The sequence below is a fragment of the Theropithecus gelada genome, chromosome 17 (genome assembly GCF_003255815.1).
Source record: "Theropithecus gelada isolate Dixy chromosome 17, Tgel_1.0, whole genome shotgun sequence".
In the NCBI taxonomy this organism is placed as follows: Eukaryota; Metazoa; Chordata; class Mammalia; order Primates; family Cercopithecidae; genus Theropithecus; species Theropithecus gelada.
Genome location: NC_037685.1, coordinates 12109291 through 12132386, shown reverse-complemented (window position 1 = coordinate 12132386; position 23096 = coordinate 12109291). Strand labels below are relative to the sequence as shown.

At 39.0% G+C, this 23096-nt stretch overlaps 1 protein-coding gene across 1 annotated transcript in view; it reads right to left on the bottom strand.

The window, feature by feature from the left end:
* The window catches only part of PIBF1 (progesterone immunomodulatory binding factor 1), a 238480-nt gene that overhangs the window by 21171 nt on the left and 194213 nt on the right, over positions 1-23096 (bottom strand). Inside the window, exon 16 of the mRNA XM_025363989.1 lies at positions 21125-21209. Within this exon, the coding sequence (XP_025219774.1) occupies positions 21125-21209 (85 nt within the window). The remainder of the gene's footprint in view (positions 1-21124; positions 21210-23096) is intronic.

The window sequence follows — 23096 nt, the reverse complement described above, 5'->3', positions numbered from 1 at the left end:
TCTTATACCTTTCAAGGAGCTCTTTATATGTTAGGGAAATTAGCCCTTTGTCTTTAATATGAGTGTCAATTTTTCCAGTTTATCTCTTACTTGACTTTGTTTATGACTCCCTTCCCTTTTTTTTGTTATGAAGAACATTTGATTGTGATGTAGCAGAATATGTCAATCTTTTCTTCTATGGTCTTCTCCACGTTTTCTTCCTATATTTTCTTAAGTTACTTTTATGGTTTTTCTTTTCTTTTCTTTTTCTTGAGATGGAGTCTCAATCTGTTGCCCAGGCTGGAGTGCAGTGGCAAGATCTCAGCTCACTGCAACCTCTGCTTCCCGGGTTCAAGCAACTCTCTGCCTTAGCCTCCAGAGTAGCTGGGATTACAAGTGCCTATCACCCTGCCCGGCTAATTTTTGTCTTTTTAATAGAGACGGGGTTTCACCATCTTGGCCAGGCTGGTCTTGAACGCCTGACCTCATGATCCACCCACCTCGGCCTCCCAAAGTGCTGGGATTACAGGCATGAGCCACCGCACCCGACCTCTTTTCTTTCTCAAACATATAGATCTTTGATCTGTTTAGTTTATCCTGGCTTATGGTGAAACATATGAATCCAACAACTGTCCCCTCAAGATGGCTCTCCTATAACAACATCAGGTACTGAATGCCAAATAAGGTACTAAACTGCCATAAGTATATTATTTATTCATGGACTTTAAAACTCTGTTTCCACGGTCTGTCTATTTATGCACCCATGACACACTATTTTAGTGTTTTACTCTTTAATGACTGAGGCATTTTTCTGGCTATATTACTGGAGATAGGCGTGGGATCATGCTAAAGGGAAAAATTAGAAAGAACTTTTTTTTTTTTTGAGATGGAGTCTCGTTCTGTCGCCCAGGTTGGAGTGCAGTGGTGTGATCTCGGCTCACTGCAACCTCTGCCTCCCGGGTTTAAGCAATTCTCTGCTTCAGTCTCCCGAGTAGCTGGGATTACAGGTGCCCACTACCACGCCCGGCTAATTTTTTGTATTTTTAGTAGAGATGGGGTTTCACCATCTTGGCCAGGCTGGTCTTGAACTCCTGACCTCATGATCCACCCGCCTTGGCCTCCCAAAATGCTGGGATTATAGGTGTGGGCCACCGCACCTGGCCGTAAGAACTTCTTTATTATATTAAGTGTTCATAGCCATGAAAATATTTGAATATGTCTTACACTGACCTTTTTTGACGTAAATTGTCCTATCCTAATTGATGTTACTATTAACAATGAAATGATCATTATTCATGAGATCCCAATTCACAAACTGACAAAGCAAACAGGAAATAAACAAACATAACGAGCAATAATTAGAAAACATTTCTGTTAGTATGAAGAGAAATCCTTTGGTAAGATGAAATCAGTTTGAAGCTCTCTGCTTTGCTTCTAACTTGGTTTGGTTCTTATCCTGTGTCTGGCTTCTGGGCATTGGCTTCATCTCCTATTTCAGATTCCGCTCTCACTGTTTGCATTTGAGTTTGGCGTCTCATTCCCCTACCTTTTGATTCTACTTTCCTCTTCTATAATTATCATTTTTCTGATTGGTCTGTGGGTTTATTTGTAGCATCATCTCATTATTTGTAAATATTGCTTACTGCAGAGAATGTGACTACAGAAAAGGAAACTGTGATGCTCAAAGCAAATGTTTTAAGTACTAAGTTCGACTGGATTCTTTTTCTTATACTTTATCTACTGCTCAAAAGTCATGCCATTGATTTAGGTTCCTATTTGTACTTCAACTTTCTAACAAATATTTTTTTTCTCCTCTTTTCAGAGTTTCTGCCCTTTTGTTTTCTCATTGATAGAAACAATGTATGCCTTTTTCCTTATTACCTAATATTATCTAGCCTCTTAATCGTGTTGTTTGCTGAGATCAATTCTGTACTGACTGCTTTTAAGACTGAAATTTCTTTTTATTGTACACTTTAGCAAGTTCCATTATTTCTTGCACTTCCCTCTCTCTCCCTTCTCCGCCTCCGGCTTCTACCTCCCTTTCTTTTTGTTGAGACAGGGTCTTGCTCTGTTGCTCAGGCTGTAGTGCGGTGGCGCAAATATGGCTCACTGCAGTGCCTTCACTCCAGGGCTCAAGGGATCCTACTGCTTCAGCCTTCTGAGCCGCTGGCACCACAGGCACCTGCCACTGTCCCCAGCTAACTTTTTAACTTTCTGTAGAGACTTTGTTACCCAGGCTAGTCTTGAACTCCTTCCTCCCTCATTCTGTTTGTTATTTGATGGCATACAATTTATTAATGTTCTGAGAGGGCGCTGGTGCTGTAAAAGAAGTGTTGTACTTTCATGGTATTACTGCTCTGTCTTCTAAAATCAAATTTCTGAAAACTCTGATGCCATACTGATTCTTTATTTCCTTGTAGGTAATTTCTTTCTTGCGAGAATCTTCTATGTCCTTTGGCTTTCCATCTTTTTACCTTTTTCTAAGTTTTTGGAGGGTTTCTTAACTTTTCCTATATCCCTCTATTGGCATTTTTACTTATACTTTATTTCATGATTTTGATTTTCATGATTTTTCAAAATATCACCAACTTTTTTTATTTTTATTTTTTGGAGACAGGTTTTGCTCTGTTGCCCAGGCTGGAGTGCAGTGGCACGATCTCGGCTCACAGCATCCTCTGCCTCCTGGGCTCAAGTGATCCTCCCACTTTAGCCTCCTGAGTAGCTGGGACTACAGGCATGCACCAACCATGACCGGCTAATTATTTTTGTATTTTTTTTTTTTTTGGTAGAAACGGGGTTTTGCCATGTTGCCCAGGCTGAACTCAAGCAATCCACTTGCCTTGACCTCTCAAAATGTGGGGATTACAGGTGTAAGCCACTGTATCTGGCCCACTGATTTTTATATTACGGAAATACTACTTTTCCAAATATTTCTGAATAAATTAATTATAATAATTTGGAAGTTCTTTTCTGATCCAGAATTTGTTTTTCCCTCTGGGAAAGGGGGGTCAGTTTATCTGTTTATTGCTATTTTTTTCCTTCTATGCTTTTTCTCCAGTTTCTGATAGTTTTTGGTTGTGTGATCCCATTTATGAATAAAGGACCAGGTCACATGTTTTCTCTCTGCTGTATGGCTTTTTTTTTTTTCCTGAGACAAAGTCTGGCTCTATCACCCAGGCTGGAGTGCAATGGTGCGATTTCGGCTTACTGCAACCTCTGCCTCCCAGTCTCAAGCAATCCTCCCATCTCAGCCTCCTTAGCAGCTGGAACTACAGGCATGCGCCACCATGCCTGGCTAATTTATTTTTTATTTTTGTGGAGATGGGGTTTCACCATGTTGCGTAGGCTGGTCTCAAACTTGTGATTTCAAGTCATCTGCCTGCCTCAGCCTCCCAAAGTGGGGCTATTCATCTTAATGACACTGTTGAGTATAATCTCTGTGTACATGGATGCGATCATTTGTGTAGCAGGATTTACCCAAAGGTTCTCAGGCAGAAAGTAAGCTCCCTTCTCAAAACGACAAAATGCAGTGTTCTAATCTAGAGCCTTGCTTCATTCTGGCAATTCTAGCCTATGCCTGGCAGGTGCTTCATTAATTTAGAAAGTTATCTTCAAAATATTTTTAAAATTCTGTTTTAAATTTATAGAAATATTACTTGTTCATTGTAAAATTCAAAAACTGTAAAAGTGCCTTGCCTCAATACTCTTTTCCTTTTACCACTTGTTTAAGATATTGATTGATTGATTGAGAGAGGGTCTCACTCTGGTGCCCAGGCTGGACTGCAGTGGTGCGATTGTAGCTCACTGCAGCCTCGAACTCCCGAGCTTAAGCTATTTTCCCATCTAGGCCTTACTAAAGCTCTGGGATTAAAAGTGTGAGCCATTGTGCCCAGCTGAGACAGTTTTAAAAAAATTGAGATGAGGGGCTGGACGTGGTGGCTGTTGCCTGTAATCCCAGCACTTTGGGAGGCTGAGGCGGGTGGATCACGAGGTCAGGAAATCGAGACCATCCTGGCTAACATGGTGAAACCCCCTCTCTACTAAAAATACAAAAAATCAGCCTGGCGAGATGGCGGGCACCTGTAGTCCCAGCTATTCGGGAGGCTGAGGCAGGAGAATGGCGTGAACCCGGGAGGCAGAGGTTGCAGTGAGCCGAGATCGTGCCACTGCACTCCATCCTGGGTGACACAGTGAGACTCCATCTCAAAGAAAAGAAAAAAAAAATTGAGATGGGGGTCGTCGCCCAGGCTGGTCTTGAATTCCTGGACTCAAGTAATCCACCTGCCTCAGCCTCCCAAAGTGCTGGGATTACAGGCGTGAGCTACCAAATCTGGCCAGCTGAAACATTTCAATACTATTCTATAATGTAGTCTGATAAAATCTGATATGCTTTTATACTAACTTTCAGAAAATTAACAGTACATGTTGTAATTCTAGTATATCAAATACATAATAAAGTTACCATTACTGTATGAATGAACGAACTATTCATTAACATTAACAAATGAAGAACTGCATCTGATTATACAATTGAAACTTGAAATAAAACTAAAAGAAAACTAAATATCAAAAACTATGTTGCAGTGTAATAATTACTTTTCAAACTGAAGAGTTAAGGCCAAGAACGTTCTTATGAAATTTCCAGATGATGATGATGATGATTGCATAAACAATCTCTATGAGAGAGATACACTGTTCTTTTGAATCCAAAAGCATGTATCTTGGATATTTAACTATTTGCATAAGTGGTAGCATATTAAAACAGCTTAGCTGTACAGCAGCTGCTAACAGTACTGCATAGTTGATGCCAATAAATTGCTGAAAGTTGTAAACTCTGCAAAGATGTAGGCAAGGGGACACATAGATAGCATTTCTGGATGAAAATAACTTTGACAAGCATAATGCAAACTATGTGCTCCACTGGAGGTTAAATGGAAATGCTTTTATATAGGAATAAAAATGCATCGTGACTAGTAAGTCATATAACTCTGTGCATCTCTCTTGAAGTAACACAAGGTAAAACCAGCCTTGTTTTAAACCAAATACATATATATTTTGGATATTATATATTTATTTATTTATTTATTTGAGACGGAGTCTTGCTCTGTTGCTCAGGCTGGAGTGCAGTGGCATGATCTTGGCTCACTGCAACCTCCATCTCCCAGGTTCAAACGATTCTCCTGCCTCAGTCTCCTGAGTCGCTGGGATTACAGACAGGCATGTGCCACCACGCCCGGCTAATTTTTGTGTTTTCAGTACAGATGGGGTTTTACCATGTTGGCCAGGCTGGTCTCAAACTCTTGACCTTGGGTGATCCACCCACCCTGGCCTTCCAAAGTGCTGGTATTACAGGTGTGAGCCACTGTGCCCGGCTTTAAACTTCATTTAAAAGGGTTTTTAAAATTTTATTTTCTTTTTTTTGAGGTGGAGTCTCGGTCTGTCACTCAGGCTGGAGTGTAGTGGCACGATCTTGGCTCACTGCAACCTCTGCCTCCCAGGTTCAAGCGATTCTCCTGCCTCAGCCTCCCGAGTAGCTGGGACTACAGGTGCACGCCACCACGCCTGGCTAATTTTCGTATTTTTAGTAGACAGGGTTTCACCATGTTGGCCAGGCTGGTTCGAACTCCTGGTCTCAGGTGATCCACCTGCCTCGGCCTCCCAAAGTGCTGTGATTACAGGTGTAAGCTACTGCGCCTGGCCCTTTTTTTTTTTTTTTTTTTTTTGAGATGTAGTCTTGCTTGGTTGCCCAGGCTGGAATGCAGTGGTGCAATCTCTGCTCACTGCAACCTCTGTCTCCTGGGTTCAAATGATTCTCCTGCCTCAGCCTCTACAGTAGCTGGGACTACAGGTGTGTGCCACCACGCCCAGCTAATTTTTATATTTTTAGTGTACACGAGGTTTCACCATGTTGGCCAGGCTGATTTTGAACTCTTGACCCCAAGTGATCCACCTGTATCAGCCTCCCAAAGTGCTGGGATTACAGGCATAAGCCACTGTGCTTGGCTGCGTATTTTTTTAATAAAGCATTTTATGATGGAAATTTTCAATGACACAAAAATGGAGGGGACAGAATACTGAGTCCCCAGTTTCCACTGCTCAACTTCAATGATCAACATTTTGTCAATATTTTCTTTTCTAAAATAGTGTTCCTGAGATATAATTCACATACCACACGGTTAATCCATTTGAAGTGTATAATTCAATAGTTTTTAGTACATTCACGGACACATGCAACAATTACCACAATTTTAAAACATTTCCATCATCTCAAAAAAACAAAAACCAAACCAAACCAAAACCCAAGAAATTCTGATTGCTTTAACTATATGCTTCTATCATGCCATGCCCCCACCACTCTAGCCCTAAGCTGTCACTAATCAATCTACTTTTTGTCCTTGTAGAATTCCCAGTTCTAGACAGTTCACATGAATGGAATCATATACTGTCTGTTTTTTCTTTGTGACTGGCTTCTTTCACTTAGTATAATGTTTTTAAAGTTCATCCATGTTGTAACATCTATCCTTCCTTCCTTCTATGGCAAAATCATATTCCACTGCATGAATATACCAAGTTTTGTTTACTCATCAGCTGAAGGACATTTGGGTTATTTCCACTTTTTGGTTACTATGAATAATGTTGCACTCATAAACACTGACACATTTTGTTTTCTTTTTTTTTTTTGAGACGGAGTCTCGCTGTGTCGCCCAGGCTGGAGTGCAGTGGCCGGATCTCAGCTCACTGCAAGCTCCGCCTCCCGGGTTCACGCCATTCTCCTGCCTCAGCCTCCCGAGTAGCTGAGACTACAGGCGCCCGCCACCGCGCCCAGCTAGTTTTTTGTATTTTTTAGTAGAGACGGGGTTTCACCGTGTTGGCCAGGATGGTCTCGATCTCCTGACCTCGTGATCCGCCCGTCTCGGCCTCCCAAAGTGCTGGGATTACAGGCTTGAGCCACCTTGCCCGGCCACACTGACACATTTTGAAACAGTGAAAAGTTTTGTGTGTAAATTTTTGTGTGGATACGTTTTAATTTCATTTGTGTACATACCTGGCTGTAGAGCTGCTGGGTTATATGTAACTCTATGTTTAATTGTTTGAGGAACTACCATGATGTTTTGTCAACACTGTTTTATCTATTTCCTTACGAGATTTTCCCCCTGATATATACGTACACATATTCTAGGTCTCAGATAATTTTTCTTTTTTTTTTCTTTTTTTTTTTTTTGAGATGGAGACTCACTCTGTCACCCAGGCTGGAGTGCAGTGGCATGATCTCCGCTCAGTGCAACCTTCCCCTCCTGGGTTCAAGCGATTCTCCTGCCTCAGCCTCCCGAGTAGCTGGGATTACAAGGGTGTGCCACCACTTCTGGTTACTTTTTGTATTTTTAGTGGAGACAGGGTTTCACCATGTTGGCCAGGTTGGTCTTGAACTCCTGACCTCAAGCAATCTGCCCGCCTCAGCCTCCCAAAATGCTGGGATTAGAGGTGTGAACCACCGTGCCTGGCCTCGGATAATTTCACTTGTAAATACTTCAGTGGGAATTCTTTTCTTTTTTTTTTTTTTGAGACGGAGTCTCGCTCTGTCACCCAGGCTGGAGTGCAGTGGCCGGATCTCTGCTCACTGCAAGCTCCGCCTCCCGGGTTTTAGGCCATTCTCCTGGCTCAGCCTCCCGAGTAGCGGGGACTACAGGCGCTCGCCACCTCGCCCGGCTAGTTTTTTGTATTTTTTAGTAGAGACGGGGTTTCACCGTATTAGCCAGGATGGTCTCGATCTCCTGACCTCGTGATCCGCCCGTCTCGGCCTCCCAAAGTGCTAGGATTACAGGCTTGAGCCACCGCGCCCGGCCGGGAATTCTTAACAGATAAATATTTTTTAAAATAGCAAAATATCATCATCCTATTTAACACAATTAAAAATAGTTTAAAAGAAAATATAACTTTAATTCAAAATCATCCATTCTATACTCTAAGTGCTCAACAAGAATTTTAAACTACTATTAAAGCAAATCTAATGTATTTTTTAAAAAGTTACTTTGAATGCAATACCACTATACTCCAAATAAAGGACAAAACAGATTTTGTACGGCAAATTGTAGAAAAGTATTAACATCTGCAACTGCAAACTGCTGTTATCTACAGCCTCTCCATCTCCCTAACTACTTGCTTCCACTTATAGGGTAACATCACCCTGGGATTGTCTCTTTGCCTCAAAAGAAGTATATACAAATTTTAGGTCTGGAGGGAGGAAGAGAGGGGACAGAAGTGAATGTTCACTGAGTATCTACAATGTACCAGGCTTTGTGCTGAGTATCTTACATTATAATAATTTAACTCACCCTCAAATACCAAGAAGTAAATATTACTTTAATTTTGATATTACTTTAATTTTGAAGAGAAGAAACTGAGGCTTCAAAGACTCAAGAAGGGCTGGGCACGGTGGCTCACGCCTGTAATCCCAGCACTTCAGGAGGCAGAGGCGGGCGGATCATGAGGTCAAGAGATTGAGACCATCCTGGCCAACATGGTGAAACCCCATCTCTACTAAAAATAATTAGCCAGGCGTGGTGGCAGGTGCCTGTAGTCCCAGCTACTTGGGAGGCTGAGGCAGGAGAATCACATGAACCCGGGAGGCGGAGGTTGCAGTGAGCTGAGATCGCACCACTGTGCTCCAGCCTGGCGATAGAGCGAGACTCTGCCTCAAAAAACAAACAAACAAAAAAACTCAAGAAGGCCGGGTGTGGTAGCTCACGCCTATAATCCCAGCACTTTGGGAGGCCAAGGCAGGTGGATTGCTTGAGTCCATGAGTTTGAGACCAGCCTGGGCAACACAGCAAGACCCCTTCTCAAAAAAAAAAAAAAAAAAAGGAAAAAAAAATTCTAAATAAAAATAAATAATAAAAAGAAGGCTCAAGAAAATTAACCATGTTCATTTAGCTACTAAGAAGTGAAACAGCATTCAAATTACATAAGGTCTTTCTGGGGTCAAAGCTATCATTATACAATAATGCAGATGCCTTCTATTAAGGTCTGTGACACACAAAATTTCAGATTTGGAAGAGATCTTCAAGTTATTTAACCCAGTCTCTCTATACAATTAAGAAATCCCCTCTGACTCTATGGCCACCTAGCCCAGGCTTTAAAAATGAAGACAAATTAGTTATTAATCTAGGTTTTCCTTACTCAACTATAAAACCAAAACACTCCCATTTAAAAAAAAAAAAGAGTAGAACAACAAAACAGGATGTGTCTCCTCATAGCATCTAGCCTGCGGTTTAATTCTGGACTTTGGAGACATGTATAACAAGTCTCTTACTGCCTGTTTTACGTGCCTACTTTGAATTTCTTATCTGTCACTAAGTCTTATCTTCTCTAAACATCCCCAGTTTCATTCATCTCTCTTATGACTGAAAAGAATTCTTTCATCATCCTGTTTTCCTTACATTGAAAATTTTTGGGCCTAGAACGGAAGAAAGAAAGAAGTACTGACTAGAGCAGAGCAGGTTTATCTACTTCTTATTCTAATACATTTAAGATGACAGAAACATTTTTGGAGCTATACCCTGTCTATGACTGAAGGCTTAGTGAGAGCTCATGCTTTTACACGAATGATAGCAAATGAGAGACAAGTGGGCTGTTACAGCTTCCGGGACATAACTAATTACCTGAAACATTCTTGCACAATCATGGATATGATCTTAGGGTAATTCTCAACAGTGATCCAGAGAGAAGCTATTATTAACATAGGTTCTGTTAATAATAGCTATTATTAACGTAGGTTCCTGAATTAAAATCTACTGCTATTGTTGACTTAAAACAGGAGTGTGGGAACCTTGATTCTGTTCTGATTGGTTTGCTCAGACCCTTTTGCGCATCTCATTACTGATTACCCTGGACTTCTCACTACTTGGCCTGCTCTGCTTTCTGACATTCATGTTCTCTTGATGCCTGGCTTTGTGACCAAGTGCAATTGCTTTCCCTTCTATTAACAGTAGTCATCTGGTTGCTGTCTAGTTTCTGGCCTTAACCTTTTTATTAAAAATTTTTTTTCTTTTTTGTTTTTGAGATAGGGTCTCACTCTTGCCCAGGCTGGAGTGCAGTGGTACAAGCACAGCTCACTACACCCTTGAACTCCCGGGCTGAAGTGATCCTTCCACCTCAGCCTCCCATGAAGCTGGGACTATAGGCACGAGCTACCACATTTGGCTAATTATTTATTAAAAAATTTTTTTTAATAGAGACGGAGTCTCATTATGTTGACCACGCTAGTATACAACTCCTGGGCTCCTCCTGCCTCAGCCTCCCAAAGTGCTGGGATTATAGATGTGAGCCACTGTGCTGGACCCTGGCCTTTACTATTTCAGTATTATCTGATGGGTTTTGATTCATATTCTTGTTGATTTTCAGCATCAACTTCAGACTTTAAACCCTATCCTCCACTTAGAGCACTCATTTTCAGAGTATGACTCACTCCAGTGCCTGTACCTTCTCCATGCTGTATTCCAGCCTTCTCTTAGTGTCAGCTCCTTGATATGGGATCAGTGACTAAGTTTACAGCAAGATATTGCCAATATGGTATCTAACAAAATTATGACTATAATTATCTCATATAATTGTTAATATTGTCTCCTGGCCACCAAGTATTTTCAGAGATTTATTTTACAGTTTTGTAGTTTTTTTTTGTGTGTGTGTCTCCTTACGTCTCGGAATTGTTTGGTTTGTTATAAGCTGCTACTATTCTAAGACAGTCATACAAGCACAGGGTTAGAAATGATAGCAAGAGAAGTCATTTATTTGTTCCTTGCTGATAAAAAAAGGTCAGAGAAATGTACTTATAATTTAACAGAAAACATATCACAAGCTTCTAAAATGCAGTGGGAAAATACACATTTCATTCTTAAAAAAAAAAAATCTAAAAAATGCTAGGTCTATATGTTACATAATAGATGTGAAAATGTGATATAAAATGTTAAAAGGGTATATATGCACAGATAAAATATTTTTATGATGAGCTACTAATATATTGGGTCACACAAGACTGAACTTCACCTGTAGTATACAACAAAGATATTTATAATTTAAAAGAAGATAATGAAAAGATTAAAGAAGAAATCAAAATACTTACAAAAACCAAAACAATTTTGACATAGTTCTATTAGGTTCTATACAAGTCTATATAAACATAATGGTCCAGAGAGCACAGTCTAAAAGAAATTCAAATGTCTTTTACACAACTCAAAACTGAGGAGAATTAACATTTTACAGAATGAACAACTGTGATTCAGCTGCTGCCTCTGTGAAATGGGTGTGAGACTGAGTTGTTGTGAGGCTTAAATAAAATAAATGAATATAAAAAACTACAAGGTAATATATCATTATTAAACAAACTTATTATTTACTGAAAATTATGTATTTTGGGTAAAAAGCCTAATTCCCTCTTGAATACTAGAAAACAAAAGGCCAATTTTCAACAGAGAAGACTAATTTAAAACTTTTCCTTTCTCTGATTCCTTAATCCCAGATACACTTCTTTGAAAGCAATTTGTAACTGGTTCCTAAGTAGGGCAGTATAACATAATTCATCTGAAAGCATTTTAGAGTTTGATAGAAAAATATTATAAAAATTCAAGATATATTCTTAGTGTCAATACAATAGCTTTAGCTTTATCATACATAAAGTATGTGTGTAAATTCAACATTTGCAGTATTTTTTGCAACATTTTATTACCTAAATTTCCTCAGACCTGAATTCACACATCCTCACATGGAAAAAAAGCTTTCTAAAACTTTATAGGGAAAATATGACTTGTATCATACATGTGTGTTTTTGGTTTTCACTATAATAATTATCTTTCTTTAAAATACTTATTTATATCCAACAAATCAAAAACAATTTAACTTGAAGAGCACCACTATGATAAGAAATGTATGTATGAATCTGAGAAACAAGCATATTTTCAATTAAAGAAAAATTAATTTACCCACTCAGTAGTTTTTTTTTTCTTTTTTTAAGCATGCTGACTCTAAAATTTAACTACATAGGTACGTAAGAAAAACATGTAAAAAGATACTCTTAAGAAAATTTCAAAGCAGTTAAGTATGAACCAAAAGAGTGACACACATAAAGAAAAATGCAATTTGTTGGAACTTCTTATGAAGTGGATTGCCTAAGGGGCACTTGGGATGCTGAAATGTCCCTGAAATCTTCCGAGAAATCGCAAAGAACATATGAGTTAGAATCCGGGAACATAAACATACCATAAGAGAATGATAATTATACTGTCATTTCACTTTCAAGAAACCTGGCTAACTGCAGGGTTTGTTTTCTTTTCATTATGTGACATATACTGCTGTAAGAAGAAAGTTATCCAGGATAATAAGAATTAGTCTAACATTCAGGTAAGTATGGGGCCTTGCACATTCTAAGTACTTAGTAAGGAGTGGTTGATTAATTCTGGTTAAATACTAACTGAAATGACTGTGGGCCCTGAGAGATGTTATTGGCAAAACCACTGCAATGAGAGGGTAGAAGACATCCCAGGTCTCAGAAACAAATTTTTATTTTTTCTTTCATACAGTCTCACTCTGTTGCCCAGGCTGGAGTGCAGTGGTGCAATAATGACTCACTGCAGCCTTGACTTCCTGGGCTTAAAGGATCCTCCCACAACAGCCAACCAAGTAGCTGGGTCTACAGGTTTGTGCCACCATGCTAGGGGTCTTGCTATGTTGCCCAGGCTGGTCTCAAATTCCTAGACTCAAGTAATCCTCCTACCTTGGCCTCCCAAAGTGATGGGATCAGAGGCCTGAGTTACCCTGCCCAGCCAAAACAGATGTTTTATATTCTACAAATATATATTATTCTATATAAGTGTGATAACCATAGAGGTTGCTGTGCCTATAACTACCATCTCCAAGGTTTTAGGAAGTAGCTCTACTGCAGACAAACCTTTCGGATATGACTTCCTATGGCCTACTTTCAGATAGATCTCTAAAACTGTTCTTGGATACAGGAGAGCTTCTGTGCTTTCTTCAGCTAAAATAGTATCAGTATCAGAGTGACACTTATTTCTTGATGACAGTTTCTAAAGCTTTCTATTTGACAGCTTTATATTATTGAAGATTGAGAAGAACCATTAGTTTAACAAACATTTGAATGAGTACTTATTATCTGCTAAATATTGTGCTAAAGGCTAAGACACAAAAAGGAATTTGTCAATCTAATGGGTAAGACAGATGCATAATCACACAGTAATATGAACATTAACAGAAATATTTAAAAAGTTATAGGAATGAGGTAGAAAAGGGTGTATTTTTCTTTCCTGAGTTAGGGAGGGCTTCAAAGGACAGATAATTTTTTTTATTTTTAGTGTTTTTTTAGATAGGGTCTAGTCTGTTACCCAGCCTGGACTGTAGTGGTGCGATCACCACTCACTAAAGCCTCAACCTCTCAGGTGCAAGCAATCCTCTCACCTCAGCTTCCTAAGTAGCTGGGATGTGTACCACTATGCCTGGCTAATTGTCATATTTTTTGTAGAGACAGTTTCACCATGTTGCCCAGGCTGGTCTTGAACTCTTGAGCTCAAGCGATCTGCCTGTCTTGGCCTTCCTAAGTGCTGGGTACAGGTAGGAGCCACCGTGCGCAGTCTCAAATGATAGATAAGTAAATACCACTAAACCTATAAACTTACTTCTGTTTTCACATAATTCTTTTTTCTACTCTTCAAAATGGAAAAGGTAACACTGGTGGTCTAAAGCTGATTCCCATGACTTTGCTATGAATTTCCTCCTTTCCTATCACTTTTGTTCAACTGATTATCCCTTTCTTTTTTGTACTTTTAATGCCTCTATTTTGCTTCTTCCTGTCACTATTTAAATTGGGTAATCTCTAGCTTTGAGAGGCAAAAGCTCTTTTTTTTTTTTTTTTGAGACACAGTCTTGCTCTGTCACCCAAGATGGAGTATAGTGGCATGATCACAGTTCACTGCAACCTCCACCTCCTGGGTTCAAGTGATTCTCCTGGCGCAGGCTCCTGAGTAGCGGGGACTACAGGCGTCTGCCACCACGCCCGGTGAATTTTTTTGTTTTTAGTACAAACGGGGTTTTACCATGTTGGCCAGGTTGGTCTCGAACTCCTGGCCTCAAGGGATCCACCCACCTCTGTCTCCCAAAGTGTTGGGATTACAGGCGTGAGCCACCGTGCCTGGCCTAGTAAAAGCTCTTGATCTCATGCCCCTTCCTCAATTGTCCTATCTTTTCTTCTTCAAATATTCTAAGGACTGCCTATTTTTCATGGCAATCTGCTTTGTAGCTCCATCTCCACTGAAACTGCTTTAGCATCTTCTTCTTTTTTTTTTTTGGACAGGGCTCTGACTCTGCCACCCAGGCTGGAGTGCAGTGGTACAATCTTGGCTCACTGCAACCTCCACCTCCTGGGCTCAAGCAATTCTCCCAGATCTTCCCACCTCAGCCTCCCAGGTAGCTGGGACTACAGGTGCATGCCCTCAAGCCTGGCTAATTTATGTATCTTTTGTAGAGATGGGGTATTGCCATGTTGGCCAGGCTGGTCTTGAACTCCTGAGCTCAAGTGATCTGCCTGCCTCAGCCTCCCCAAGTGCTGGGATTACAGGCATGAGCCACCATGCCCAGCCCTTTAGCGTCCTATTAAATCCAAATCACTCTTTTAAAAAAATCTTTCTTTGGCCTGACCTCTTGAGAGCACATGTCACTGCAGACAATGGCTCTGTTATGAATGCTTCTCCCTGGGCTTTAGGGACTCTACTCTCTTCCTGATGCTCCTCACTGATGCTGGTCACTCTTCACTCTTCTTTGTGTAAGCACTTTTTCCTATGCCCTTCCCTTAAATGCTGGTAGTTATCATGACTCTGTCACAAGTCGTCTTCTGTTCTCACTCTATATAATCTCACTGGTTCATTTTCTCTATTTCTATGTAAAGTAACATCTTTATGTTGTGACTTTCAAATTTCTATCACCAGATGAATTCTCTTTCTTGGGCACAAGAACCTACATTTCCAACTCTCTAGTGTATATATCCACTTAGATATTTTCTTAAACTTTTCTTCCCCAAATTCTTTCTTCTAGGTTCTTTGTAGCACCACTAAAGACACAAGCCAAAAACCTAGGCATCAATTCTCATTCGTCCTCTCTTAATCAGTCCCTAATGTACTCAATCACCAAGCCCTGTGATTATGCTTCTTAAAAAGCTTTCAAATTGGTCTATTTTTGTTTTACCTCATCATCACCAATCTAGTTCAAGACCCCACCATCACTCACTGAAATACTGGAATAGCTTCCTAAATGGTGTTCTTCTCACTGCCCTTATACAGCTCCAAGAGCCATGAGAAAAGGGCTTCTTACAACTGAACTCAGTATTCTATTAGGCATTTGGCCGATGAAGGATGCTTTTCTTACTCTCAAAAGCTTATATTCTAAGGACACATGGATAAAATATACACAAAGAAAAGCAGAATTAGAATTTCCAAAGGTAATCAGTAAATCTTGTTTCATTAAGGCAAAGATGAATGGATAAAAACAGATGAAAACTAAATGCAATTAATGAAGACTACCGAGTGATAAGCTCAAGCTAGAAGGCATTTTAAGGAGTCACATTTCTTTCTTTTTTTTTTTTAAAGACAGTCTTGCTGTCACTCAAGCTGGAGGGCCGTGATGTGATTATAATTCACTGCAGCCTTAACCTCCTGGGCTCAAGCTATCTCTCTGCTTCAACTTCCCTAGTAGCTGGGAACACAGACGTGCACCACCATACCCAGCTAAATTCTGATTTTTTTTGTGAAGATGGGGTCTTGCCAGGTTGTCCAGGCTGGTCTTAAACACCTAGCCTCAAGCGTTCCTCCCACCTTGGCCTTTTTGAGTGCTGGGATTACAAGTGTGAACCACTGCATTGGGCCTGAAATCACATTTCTTATACTCAAAATCTTTTCAAAATGAATGGTTTATTTGAAGTCCTGCTACTGTTATCTAAAAGTAAGATCCTATCAGTTTATCTTTTCCGTTTACCTCTTTTTAAGATCTAATTATTTAAGGTTTATATTTTATTTACACCTAAGAGGTCTTAATCTGAGTACAGGTGAAGACATTTTAGAGTAAGATAGATTACAACCCACCTGAAGGAAACAGATAAAGTTATTCTGAGGTTTCAAAAGCGAAAGAGGAAAAAAAAGATTGTAACACCTGGTACAAGATATTCAGCTCTGAGTTTTCTGGCAATGAAGACAAAAAGGAAACACATTAAATTACAAAGTTTTCATTTTATGAAAACAAGAAAGAGGAATATAACTTCACACCCAGAGGAAAAAATTTTCCTGGAATATAAGCAATAATTCATCATGAGTTTTTTTTTCTATCTAAATGAGACTAAGGAAAAAGAACATTAGTTTTGTTTCGGGGAAAAAAATGAATTACTTTTAGTTTTGACTATGTAATCACAGTCGAGTTATTTAACTCTTATCAGCATCAGTTTCATCTCTAACAATGAGGATAATGATATTTATCAGTGGACTGTAGTAAAGATTAGATTATGTCATTTATGTGGATGTACTTAGTAGACTGCCTTAAATAGTTTTACAAAACCAAGAGAGATCACACTTTGTTTTGATCTTCTACAAAAGCAGAAGACATGACATTAAATTGTTCTTTAATAAAAGAAATTCTGTGAGGAGAGATATTTTGCCCTTTTCCCCTCTGCTTTATGAACATTTTACTGAATATAGGGACAAAACCTGGAGAATTTAGAATGGAGAAGTGTGGGCAGGTATAGGCTCTGAATTCAATTTATGCACATTTTAAAGTTAGTATTTGTTGTGTAAATCCTTTAACCATTTACCCAACCCAGTTGAGCTTTGTAGTATGAAAAGTCAACCTAAAATATCCTATTTCTCTCTATACCCACCTGCTCTTCACATTATATCATTCTGAAATTAGTAGTCTAACATATTTTCTCTCAAAGAAAGTTAAGACTAAAAACCACCAAATATACCACTCATAGTTCAAGAAATACACAATTGTAAGATATCAATACACATTCCTGGAAACTGTCACACCACATCTTAACTCTTAATATGAGAGAAGATACTTTTAAGCTAATATATTTGAGCTAACACTAATATAGGAAATAAAAACTCTCTGTGGTCATGCCCCAAATGTTTTTGAATTGTCAACCTAGAATTGTCCTACTTGTTTTTTCTGTTTAATACATATTTTGGAATTATGTAAATGAACTGGTGATCTTACTTCATATTACATGAACACATACAGCCTACTCAGAACTAAGTGACACTGCTAAAAAAAGTTAGAGCTAGGCTGGGTGCAGTGGCTCATGCCTGTAATCCCAGCACTTTGGGAGGCTGAGGCAGGCAGATTGCCTGAGGTTAGGAGTTGGAGACCAGTCTAGCCAGCATGGTGAAAACCCATCTCTACTAAAAATACAAAAAAATTAGCCAGGCGTGGTGGCGTGTGCCTGTTAATCCCAGCTACCTGGGGGGCTGAGGCAGGGGAATTGCTTGAACCAGGGATGTGGAGGTTGCAGTGAGCTGAGATAGTGTCACTGCACTCCAGCCTGGGTGACAGAGCAAGACTCCATCTCAAAACAAAACAAAACGAAACAACGTTAGAGCAAGAGCTGTCCCATGCAAAAAAGAAAATAAGAAACTTGAAAAGGTTCATTTGGTCTCTTTTCGAATCACTCATTTACACTGCCCAAATTTAACTGATTAAAACCATGACTGGTATCAGATAATTTTCCCAGGGTCTTGACCAGGGTGAGGCAAGCTAGTGGCCTTAGGTAGAGGCAGTGGCTCCCAGGGGCCATCCATGCTCTTTGCCCACTCTGAGAGTAGGCACCTCCTTACATCGTATGTCCTAGATGCCTTGCTTGCCTCACCCTAGTCCCAGCTCTGATTTTCATTTTCAAAAAAATATCAGAATTATTCTTATCCAACAGTTATCTATTGACTATTATGAGGACATGATCCTCCGAACAATCAAGTGAATAAATCAATCCTATGGACCCTTTGTTTCATCAGGTTAATGTTCAAGTGAATGGCTAAGCATCTCTAGGGGGTCACACCAGCTGTTTTATTTCCATATAAGCAATTTGCAGAGGCCTTTGCATGTGCATATGTGATGTAAGTTGGTAGTAAATGGTTTCTTAGAAAATGATTAATAACATCAGATTTGTTTTTACTAAGCTTTAATTTTTACTTTGCTTTAAAACAAAAAAAGTTGCTTTTAGACGTTTGGTATCATCAAAAGCTATACAATGTTAAATTATTAAAATATCATTGCCAAAATAAAGATATACTGTCAAATACATAAAAAACTGACAATTATCTAAATATGCATCCATGCATATATCAGTAATGACATGTAGTAGTAGGCAATTAATGAGTAGTTTCATCTTGCTAGTGTTTAAATTTCTCCCTCCTTCCCTCGCTTCCTTTCTTCCTCCTTCTTCTTCCTCTCCTTCCGTCTCACCCTCCCTCCCTGTTTCTCTTTCTTTGTTTTTTAAAAGATAGGGTTGCACTACGTTGTTCAGGCTGGAATGCAGTGGTTATTCACAGGTGAGATAAGAGTGCACTACAGTCTCAAACTCCTGTGCTCAAGTGATTCTCCTGTCTTAGCCTCCAGACTACCTGGGACAACAGGTGTGTGATATTGTGCCCAGCTCTGTTAGAATTTAATTTGCATGCTGACACATATTTTCTTGTCAATCTACCAAGCAAACTTTTTTGGTCCTTATTTGGACTCATAAGTAATGTGATTCCAAGTGTTGGAACTCCTCATATATTTTTCAGTGTAGCACATCCCCTTAAAATCAAATGAGAACTGCCATTCTGAAAAAAAAATTAATATCTAGCTTTAAAAAAATGTAGTTGATATGGCTGGTCATCTGTAGTTACTACTCTTAAGTATTTAATTTCAAAAACACTTGTGAAAATTTCACATAGTGAATGAATCAGGTTTCCACCGTGAAGAGACAATTACTTGAAAGCAGAATCCTAGGACATAAGAGATAGTAGCAGTGATGGATAAGGTCTAGAATGTCAGAACTCAGAAGAAAGAATAAATATCTTCAGAGAAGCTTTTCCTAGCTCTGTAACCTGTTGTTACATTGACTTATCTACCTAAATGTTATAATTACACTCTAGTCCAGGGACACTTATCCTTTTCACCCATCACATAGAAGACACCTTTAAGAAAACTCACTCCAATGCCATTTCTCAGATACAGACAATCCTCCAGTTCTTCTGACACCATCTCTAGGATATATACCTTGGAACTGCTTCCAGTAATAGTTTCCAGTTCCCTCTCTTAACAATATTCTTCCAATAATTTCTTCCCAACATGTGGTATACCTCTCCCAGACTAGTATGAGGATACTCGTAAACCAATGATATGTTTTAAATGTTTCATTTTCTGGTCAGGCGCAGTGGCTCACACCTGTAATCTCAGCACTTTGGGAGGCTGAGGCAGGTGGATCACTTGAGGTCAGGAGTTTAAGATCAGCCTGGCCAACCATGTCGAAACCCAGTCTCTATTAAAAACACAAAAATTAGACGGCATGGTGGAATGCACCTGTAATCCCGGGTACTCAGGAGGCTAAGCCAAGAGATTCACTTGAACTCTGGAAGGCAGAGGTTCCTGTGAGCCGAGATCACACCACTGCACTGCAGCCTGGGTGACAGAGTGAGACACTGCCTCAAAAAAAAAAAAAAAAAAAAAAAAAAAAAAAAAAGTTTCTTTTTCTATTAGAATAACAAAGTGGTAAAAAGATGGCTAAGATGAGGTAGTCATAGTTCAGTTCAGTAGAAAATAGGATTTGTATTAAAAAAACCAATGGTTCGTGAGTATGCAGAAAAAATGGAACTCGCATTCATCGTAGAGGGGGAATGCAAAAATATAGTAACTTTGGAAAATTTTGACAGTTTCTTATAAACTTAAACATACACCTGCCATACAACCCAGTAATCACGTTCCTGGGTGTTTACCCAAGAGAAATGGAAACTTACGTTTATATAAACGTGTACATAATTGTTTACAGCTATTTTATTTGGAGATGTCCTCAAATGGAAACAACTCAAATGTCCATCAGCTGTGAATGAATTAACAAACTGGGTTACATCCATATAATGGCTTATTACTCAGCAATAAAAAGGAAATATATGACCAATATAGATGTATATACAGGCTCACACCTGTAATCCCAGCACTTTGGGAGGCTGAGGCAGGCGGATCACTTGAGGTCAATATATTATACATCTATATTGTAACAATATAGATGAATTGCAAATGTATTATTATAACTGAGAAAAGCCAGACTCAAAAGGCTATATACTGATAATTTCACTTCTATAGCATTTTGTAAAAGGTAAACAATAGGTACAGAAAATAGACCAGTGGTTGATAGGGCTGGGGGTTGAGGAAAAGGGTCAGCTAAAAAGGGGTAATGAGGGAATTTTTTTGAGTAATGAAACTATTCTATATATTGATTGTGGTGGTGCTGATGCAACTGTGTGCATTTGTCAAAAATCATAGACATGTCTGCTAAAAAAGGTGAATTTTATTCTTTGTAGATTATACCTCAATAAACCTTACTTAAAGGAAAAAAACAAAACAAAACAGGACTTATCTCTTAGTTACTAACTGCCATGGGCAAGCCACTTAAAACTCATTTCTCCATCTATACAATAGGAATTATATTTACTCTAAAAGAATTTTGGTGGGGAGCAAATGAAGAAAAGAAAATAATTTTATGAACTTTAAAGCTCCACACAAATACTCTACCTACTATAGGCACTGGGCAACACTGATAAAGAAGACAAGAGGCACACTAAGGAAATTTACTGTCTAGTTGCAGAATAAGATAAAACAGATTATTATTAAATAATACGGGGAAATTCAGTGACAGATATCAACAAAACAAGAAGGGGCATTCTAGGAATAAGAATTAACTCTAAGAAGTATATCAAAAGTTGAATAAAAAAGGACAAAATTACAGTGAGACATAAGTAAGTCATTAATGAACATGCACAACTGGGATCCAATAATTTTAACCTGATAGCAGTTTTTAAAAAAGCCTAAAATGATTAAAATTATAACAAAATAGGAAAAATACCTCACGATGATTTAGAAGTTGCTCTAAATCTAATGCCATTTGATTCTTCGTCTGTAGTAAAGCTGACTTTTCTTTATTTAAGTTGCTGAAAAAAAAAAAACCCAAGTTTTAAAAAGTCATTATGTTAGTGTAGAGTTAATAAATGGCAAATATTAAAAGAATAAACACGAATCTGATGGTTTGAATTAAAGATACATTTATAATCCATAAATATTCCAGACTAGCCACTAAAATGTTTGGCCTAATGAATGGCCTATTTTGTCAGAAGATTCTTTTTCTTTTATGTTCCTTTCTTTTCTCTTTTCTTCCTGCCCTCTCCTCTTTTCTTTCTCTCTTTCTTTCTCTCTCTCTCTCTCTTTTTTTTTTTTTTTTCTTTAACAGATGGACTCTTGCTATGTTACCCAGGCTGGAGTGCAGTGGCTATTCACAGACATGGTAACAATGAACTACAGCCTCAAACTCCTAGGCTCAAGCAATCTTCCTGCTTCAGCCTCCTAGTATCCGAGACTATAGGCATACATCACTGCGCCCAGCTTTTCTTAAGAATCCATTTGACAATGTAACTGACATGTTGTCTGAGAATGGTTTCCTGCCTAGTATAGGCATAAAATTAATGTTGTAAAGATGACTATTTACTACTAAAATGTACAAAGATAAAGTGAAACTCACATAAAAGGTAAGAAGTAGTATATGTCAGCAAACTATTACAACACAAGATACTAGAAGTCAAATTAAAACATTTATCCTTAAAACTGAAAGTAATATTTTATGATTTACCACAAACTAAATTATCAGGTATATAATTGAGTTAAGTAAGTGAATCAGGTATTTAGTCTGTGATAAACTTGAAAAAAGAACGTTTGTTTCCAAATTATTAGTTCAATTTTCAATTTCTGGCTGGGCACGGTGGCAATTATCTAATGAATGATTACAATAAAAAAAAAGAAAAAATTTGTGAGGGTAAAACTCACAAGAATTGTTTTAAATAGGTAAAAAACATTTTTTTTTTTTTTTGAGACGGAGTCTTGCTCTGTCGCCCAGGCTGGAGTGCACTGGCGTGATCTCAGCTCACTGCAACCTCTGCCTCCTGGGTTCAACTGATTTTCCTGCCTCAGCCCCCTGAGTGGCTGGGACTACAGGTGTGTGCCACCATGCCCAGCTAATTTTTGTATTTTTAGTAGAGATGGGGTTTCACCATGCTGGCCAGGCTGATCTGGAATTCCTGACCTCACGTGATCCACCCACCTCGGCCTCCCAAAGTGCTAGGATTATAGGCGTGAGCCACTGCACCTGGCAGGTAAAAACATTTTTAAAGTTCTACTTAAGTTCTACTTTAAGAAAATGGAGGCAGGGAACACTGGCTCATGCCTATAATCCTAGCACTTTAGGAGGTCCAGGTTGGAAAACTGCATGAGTCCATGAGTCCAGGAGTTCGAGACTAGTCTGGGCAACATAGAGAGACTCCATCTCTTAAAAAAAAAAAATGTTAGCCAGGTGTGGAGACATGCACCTTTAGTCCCAGCTACATCAAAGGATGAGGCAGGAGGATCGCTTGAGCCCAGGAGTTCGAGGCTGCAGCGAGCTATGATTCTCCACTGTATTCCAGCCTGGGAGACAGAGTGAGGCTCTCTCTAAAAAAAAAATAAATAAATAAAGGAAAGTCACTAATTTTTAGAATAACATTGGGCAGACTTTTTTTTTTTTTTTTAAATTCAAGAAACAGTAGTAGGCATTCTGGAGCAACTGCTAATTCGAAGGATTTAAGAGGGAAAGCCCATATTCTTCTCCTTCCAAGTAATCGAGAAGGAAGCATCATAGTTTGTCCTCTGAGAAGACGGACTAGACGCAATTCTGACTTCTGTTTCCAACTGTGCCACTGACTCAGACTCAAATGTATGGTGCAAAGCATAACACATACCATCCCACTGAACCTCAGTTTTTATATCTGTAAAGTGGAACATAATACTCATGT